The sequence below is a fragment of the Bombus impatiens genome, unplaced genomic scaffold, assembly GCF_000188095.3.
Source record: "Bombus impatiens unplaced genomic scaffold, BIMP_2.2 scf_0235, whole genome shotgun sequence".
In the NCBI taxonomy this organism is placed as follows: domain Eukaryota; kingdom Metazoa; phylum Arthropoda; class Insecta; order Hymenoptera; family Apidae; genus Bombus; species Bombus impatiens.
The window spans coordinates 852412-859052 of record NT_176654.1 but is presented as its reverse complement, the minus strand read 5'-3'; the positions used below and the strand labels follow the sequence as shown (position 1 = coordinate 859052).

At 36.3% G+C, this 6641-nt stretch overlaps 1 protein-coding gene and 1 long non-coding RNA gene across 5 annotated transcripts in view; one reads left to right on the top strand and one right to left on the bottom strand.

The window, feature by feature from the left end:
- Nucleotides 1-403: 403 nt before the first annotated feature.
- LOC100741975 lies at nt 404-3611 on the top strand. Of its 3 annotated transcripts, XM_024366780.2 has the most exons (5): nt 404-734; nt 1395-1638; nt 2541-2596; nt 2687-2884; nt 3272-3611. In XM_024366780.2, the coding sequence occupies exons 1-5, from the start codon at nt 674-676 to the stop codon at nt 3454-3456; spliced, it is 744 nt and encodes a 247-aa protein (XP_024222548.1). In that variant the 5' UTR covers nt 404-673; the 3' UTR covers nt 3457-3611. The 3 variants fall into 3 exon arrangements, with proteins under 3 accessions (XP_024222548.1, XP_012239551.1, XP_012239553.1); XM_012384128.3 differs by having other exon boundaries at nt 2541-2884; XM_012384130.3 differs by having other exon boundaries at nt 415-734; nt 1416-1638; nt 2541-2884.
- LOC105680574 overlaps nt 3510-6641 on the bottom strand; it is a 77885-nt gene continuing 74753 nt past the window's right edge. For both annotated transcript variants that reach the window (XR_004461479.1, XR_004461480.1), the window contains 2 exons: nt 5493-5691; nt 3510-5183 (listed from right to left, as the gene is read on the bottom strand). This is a non-coding gene — a long non-coding RNA (uncharacterized LOC105680574). The remainder of the gene's footprint in view (nt 5184-5492; nt 5692-6641) is intronic.

Here is a 6641-nt window from a genome sequence, read left to right as displayed (position 1 = left end):
CATGATAATTCTTAATTATCTGAGCGTCGTCCGTAAATAAAATTTTCGATCAATAACAATGGAACGTTCCGAATGCAAAACGACGAGGACGGTAATTTGCAATTAAGACGCGGAAGAATTTTTTACGATTAATTTTTACATCAACTATATTCTAAGCAAATTTGAATAAATGCGAAAGAACGCGTTAAGAGGATTCTACTTTCTTTTTCCATTAAGCGTTTGAAGTCTCGATAAGATTATTTTAATAATAAAAATATGCACAATATTTACGTAGACAACGAGTACATAGACTTCTTCGATAATGTTTTACATTTTTAGATCGCGGTTTTTTAAAACGTTTCAAATATACGACGAAACATCGTAAATATATTTGGTTGGTGGATAATAATTTCTACACTCAGAAGCAAATAATGTTTTCATATCAAGCGCGCGATTATGTATGTATTTCGCGAGTCGTAGTATTTCGAAAATTACATTGTTCCAAATTAACGATTATTTCTCGATAATCCCGTTTCTTTACGTGCGTACGAGTCATTGCGTGATTGTAACTCTATTCGTCGAAGAGTATTACGTGGGTGGACGCGCGATGAATACCAACGAGGATTTTAAGGTCGCTCATACTTATTGAAAAAGGGCGGAGAACAATCGCACGCAAGTCAGAACGTTTTCAGAGATGGCCAGGAGCATCTTTTACGTTGTGCCGTTGTGTTTTGTGTTGTTAGTGGCGTGGGCAGGTAAAAATACTTTCTCAGCCTAAAAATATGTATCGTGTGGTGCGTTCTTATCTTTAAACATTTTCATTTACATTTCATTCGTGTGTGTCTGCGATTCACTGTTTTTATGCAAATAGTTATTATCCCGCGATTATTTAAAAACTTAGATCATTAGTTTGATTAATATTGCAAGGAAACCGAAGGCTGGTAACATGTACTGAATTTAAAGTATTCTTATAGAATATAAAACACATCTAATATATTTTTTTTGTATTGAAAATCGACTAGAAAATGAAATATCGAGAGTAAAAAAAGCTAAGCCATATTTTTCTGAATTTTAATTCTTAGTGTTAATTTTTTATTTCATCAACCTTTATTAACTTATTCCAATGATTTATATCGATCGCTTAAAGGTGAGAGGATTCTTCCTTTTTTTTTTTTAATGGAATAAAATCAATCGTTGTACTAAATGTTTTGTGCTCGCATTAGTCTGAGACAGCTAAAATTACGTACTTGCTTTTGCTCTTAACGCTTCAAATTATTACGCGGTTCTTGGTTGCAATCTGCTGCTTGCGACGTTTCGTATAAGACGGGAGCCAACCACGTTAAATTATAAAAACGTTGCTATGGAAGATTTTCTTCCTTTAAACGTGTCATGGAGGGACGTGTCTCATTCCATAGATGATCGTGTCCTTCTCACAGAGGAAGACGAACGACGATGGAACACACCACCGGAGCTCATACCGGAGCAACTCATCAAGACATCCGATGTAAAAAGCGGACGATCGTTGTCTATTCCAATCACGACGAATATCAACGTAAACGCGGGAAACAATGCACATTCTTTGGGTTTTCAACTAGTCCCTGAAGGCGTTAGCTACTCTGAAAGCAACAGCTTCGATCATCCATTGTCGGCGGCCAGTGGGTACGTTCTCGCGATCAGTCACGTATCAGGGATAGTCTCTAAAACTAAACGATTCGTGTTAAAATATTAAATAACTGTCGAACTGTTCTGTAACACGTAACGATGAATTGATTAACTATCCACAAATCCAACGTTGCGCATTATTGGAAACCCTAAATAAAGTAATTTATACAGGGCCGGAGTGGTTGGTAACTGGTGTTACAAGCGGAAAGGGGGTGATTCTACGCGAAAAAAGAAATCGAAAATATGGAATAAAAATGTTTCGTTCGAGACTTTGTTTTCGAGAAAATCGAGTTTGAATTTTCGCTCGGTACGCGTGCACTTTATCGCGTCTCGTTATAACGGATCTAGATCGTTGTCTCGATTGATGATATTTAAAAAATTTTTTAAATTTTTAAATTTTTAAATTTTAAATTTTTAAATTTTTAAATTTTTAAATTTTTAAATTTTAAATTTTTAAATTTTTAAATTTTCAAATTTTAAATTTTTAAATTTTTAAATTTTTAAATTTTTATTCTATATTTTCGACTTCTTTTTTCGCGTAGAATCACCCCCTTTCCGTTTGTACCACCAGTTACCAACTACCCTGTATATCATTGTACATCTATTGTTCCATCAAGCTAAAAAGACATTCTACAGGATGTTATTAGGATAATAACAGATACATACTCTATAGAACACATTACACAAACTATAGATAATAAAATAAGTCATTTTATAATAAAAAAATAAATAATTTCTTCAAATCTTGTACAATATAGCTAAATTGTACAGAACGTAGATAGAGAAAAATTGTCATTGTTAAATACGAGTCGAATCATCGAACGAATTATCTAGCAATCCATTTCACAACACAATCCATATGATAATTTTACTGTAACGATGTATATATTTGTTGCCAGGGGCGTTTCACAAAGTCAGTCGGTGTCGTTCTCCGCAGGATTGACGGGAATCGCTGGTGCTGTATCCGAAGCTGCCAGTCAATATTATCCTATATATGGTAATGTAGGGAATGTCAACAGTCAAGTGTTTGGTTTCGACAGTGCAGCTGCTACTTCGTCGGGCAGTACCCAAAACGGACATGCAACTTCTTCTGCCGCATCTTCCGTTGGTTTCGCGCATTCTTCCGCCACGTCGAGCATAGGCGCTGTTCGTCCCTCTCAAGGAACGACTATTCGCTTTCCAGGACAAAACCAAAATCGACCAATGTGGAGTAACATTCGCCCTAACAATAATAAAAACAATGGTACGAACAATATCATTTCTAATATCTGTTATCTCATATAAAAACATTACATATTAGCGATGTTAATTGACCATCGTGCCGCAGATCGCATCGATACTATTAGTCATGTACAACTACGATAATATTCATCTCTCGGCGTAATGATTACATTTAAAAGTATAATATCATACGAATTATGTAGCAATGAAATGTAATTAATAGTCTTGCGTGTCTCGCACGAAGATTTTATTTGAAACACGTACTAAGCTTGTGAGTACAAACTCGATGCTTCGATCGTTGCGTTATTAATTAATTATTAAATGCCATATTTCGTTAGTAATAAGAAAGAAATTAGCGAAGAAAGCAGATAACGATCATCGAGCAATTAACCGTGATCTATTTTTTTAGGTCACCATCCTCCGCGTATGCCGAAATTAGACATCGAAGTAAAACCACATCGTGAAAATAATCGCGGTACGATTAAGTTACACGTTTCAACGCACGAGACAAAATGGGACGATAATCAACCAAAAATTCACATACACAAGTGGCAACCTAGTTCTAGAACACACGACGACGATGAACAAACATGAACATAAATATACAATTAGGTTTCACTTCAACGATTTTATTTATCTTTTAACTGTTTTTTTTTTTTAGTCAATTGTTGCGCCATTTTACCCGCACTTTTACTCCAATAATGGGGTAAACAAACATTTAAAATAATTTTTTGATTCAGAACTGTATATATCTATACATATTTATATAATTGTAACTATATTTATATAATTGTAAAAAAGTTAAAGCTTAAAAATAGACTACATATGTATGTATAATTCCGATTTCATCATTTCTTCATCATAGACTTTTTAAATATAGAAGACTTACAAAAGTTAAAATATATGTATATCTCAATGAAATCGAAGTTCTCCGGAGAAGTTTTCCTTAGATCACTAGTACTAGCAAAGATCAAGAAGTATCTATTTCGCTTACATGTCACATTCAATAAATTTAATTCCACGCTAACGGTAAGTAGGTGAAGGAGAACGACTGATTTCCAAGGTCAAATTATGATCTTGAATTCCGCGCGACATCTCTAGAATTACCGATGATTGTTGCTAAACTTTAGGATAATAAAATCACTGTTTTAACAGCGAAGATACTCGGCAATGTTATCGAAGTATGATAACTGCAACCAGAAGTGAATTTTCAGACCATTGACTAAGATCAAGATACAATGTTAAATGGACATTAAATGGAGCTTTGTGTCTTAGGTTATGAAATACCGACTTGCCAAAGAGTCAGAGCGTTTCTTACGCCCTCTGTATAGGAATTACTACAGACGACTCGTCGGTGACGTAATCACCGACGAGGTATGGAAGAGACGTGACATTTGTGACGTTCGTGTACCGACGTCTTGCTGTTTTACCGATATAATTACTCAGAACTTCTGTATCTATCGCTGCTCCGTATTTGACATCCAAAATATGCGAATGCGAGTTTTGTGTTGTCATCTCCGATATCAGTAGGGGTCACCACGTAAGCTAGCCTCTCCTCTACAGGGAAGACCAGAGTATAAAAGGACCCGTATCACTGGACGTCTCTATCTTTTCGTTACGAAATAAAATAACTTTCGTTACAAAGTAAAAGTTTAAAAGTGCGTAAGTAGATTACCGAACCTTCTTTCGAAAGATTTAAAATTTGCTTATAATTTATATTTTAATATAAACCTGATACTGTTGTTTAAATAATTAAATCCGCGTTAATTACATATTTAACAAGTTTTTCAGAATGCGATAATATTAAATTTTTTATAGTTTGTTACTCTTGACCGCCACTGTGTGTATACTTCGTTTACAATTATGATCTGCCCTCTAGTCTGCTTGTAATTTCGTGTTAAAATTTAGTTCTAATTTCAATCACTACGAACGCCGTAATCTTATCGTACGCTAAATCGGTAACATTGGAAATGACACTAAAATGATAAAGGAGTTCTAGAGACCCTCTAACCGTGGATGAAAAAATTACATTGGGTGATAGATTTATTTTGTCCGTCGTCTGCGCTAATACTAAATCGATAACGTCGAGCGCCAGACGAAATGGTAAATGGGGGAGGTCAACTGATCGATTTCCGATACGTGCGGCTCAAAAAAGCATCGAATGTTACGTTTATTCTCGTACCTCATCTGTGCATCGAGTAATCCGCGCAACGATATGGAAATTCTTCTTCGATGTTGTTACTACGGTTGGTAAGTTAGTTCTCTATCCTGATAACTCATACGGTAATTAGCTGTATGGTATCTCCGTTTCGTGGTGCCCTCTATAACGAAGTCCCGATTACTTCTTAAGCGTTACAGTCAAATTTGAAAGCCAAATATGTATTGTTATGAAAGAACAGCCGATATCGTCAGTGAAACAAATGACAGAAAGCTATGAATAGAGTGACAAATATGCATTTACGATGCAATTTTTAAGACAAAAAACAATTACAAATCTACATATCCCTATAAATATTAATTTTTTCATCGTTATCGTAAACCTTTTTCACCTATTTCATATACATTAATGTTTTCAATATATATCGAAATACGGCTGGAACGGGGGAAAACGATTCAAACGAGTTTCTAACCGGGGAAGACCCGACAGGTAGCGCTATCTGGGGGGATGCTGCGAAACTAGATGTCCACGAACGGAGCAATGGCGTAGGCGGCGATCCATGTGATAAATTAATTTTTATAGCTTCGTGGGTGGCGGCTCTTTCTATTGGTTGCTGATCGGGCGCCTCCCACTTCGAACGACGTTTCCTTCTCCTCGTTTATTCCATTCAACTGTAATACCATAATATACCATTTGTCTCGTTTCAAACGAGCTGGCAGGGAAATATCAAGGATGCGTGTAATTGAAATATACGTATTCGCAGATCTTCCTCGATCGATTCTCCACGAAGGAGTGGGCTCTGCAACGACGCGAGATTTTTATCGGGCGGATCACCGTTTTTAAAGAAGACTCGACGTAACTGCGCATTACACGTGATTGTTCGCGTTCGACGACGATAATTATCGCGATTACGTAAGGAGAGAAAGATCAATACGATTTTTACTTCGCCGCCGCACGACGTGCCGATTACTCGGCGAATCGCTCGGACTTTAATTACTATTGTTCGATCGCCGGACAATCTGTTTTTCCACGGATGCAATTATTTCGTGCTGAAGAAACGAGATAAACAAATCTTAACGACCGCTATCGTTTGTAGAATGACTGCACGATAGAGGTATCAAATGGATTGGATCGAGATTAGAATCGTATAACGTTATAAGGAAGATTAGTTTCCACGAATACCTACAACGTTATATCGAAAGTTTGAGATCGTTGTACGTTTCACAGAATGTAAGAAGTTAATGCCTAGAAAGATCAGCCTAAGTATACGGAATTCCTTATTAGCGTTAATTTCCAATATCGAAACTTTTGGCGAAGCGCGTCAGTTAGACAGTTACATCGGAGATACAACTGAGATTGTCATTTTCCTATTGCGTAGTATTATTCTTTTTACTCTATGGTATCGTTGCGCAACATTACCAACCTGGCATTAAAATCACCACGCATCTTTCTTGTACGAGCGTCCAAGTCTCCCTTCTCCATTTCGGGTTGCGCACATTCAAAGTTACGCTAGAACCTTTTCTAACTTTCATACAAGTAATCCTCGAACGATATGGCCAATTGTTTCTGCGTTATATAAAATATCGCTCGTTGGAAAAATGTGTACCACGTAATGTAACTT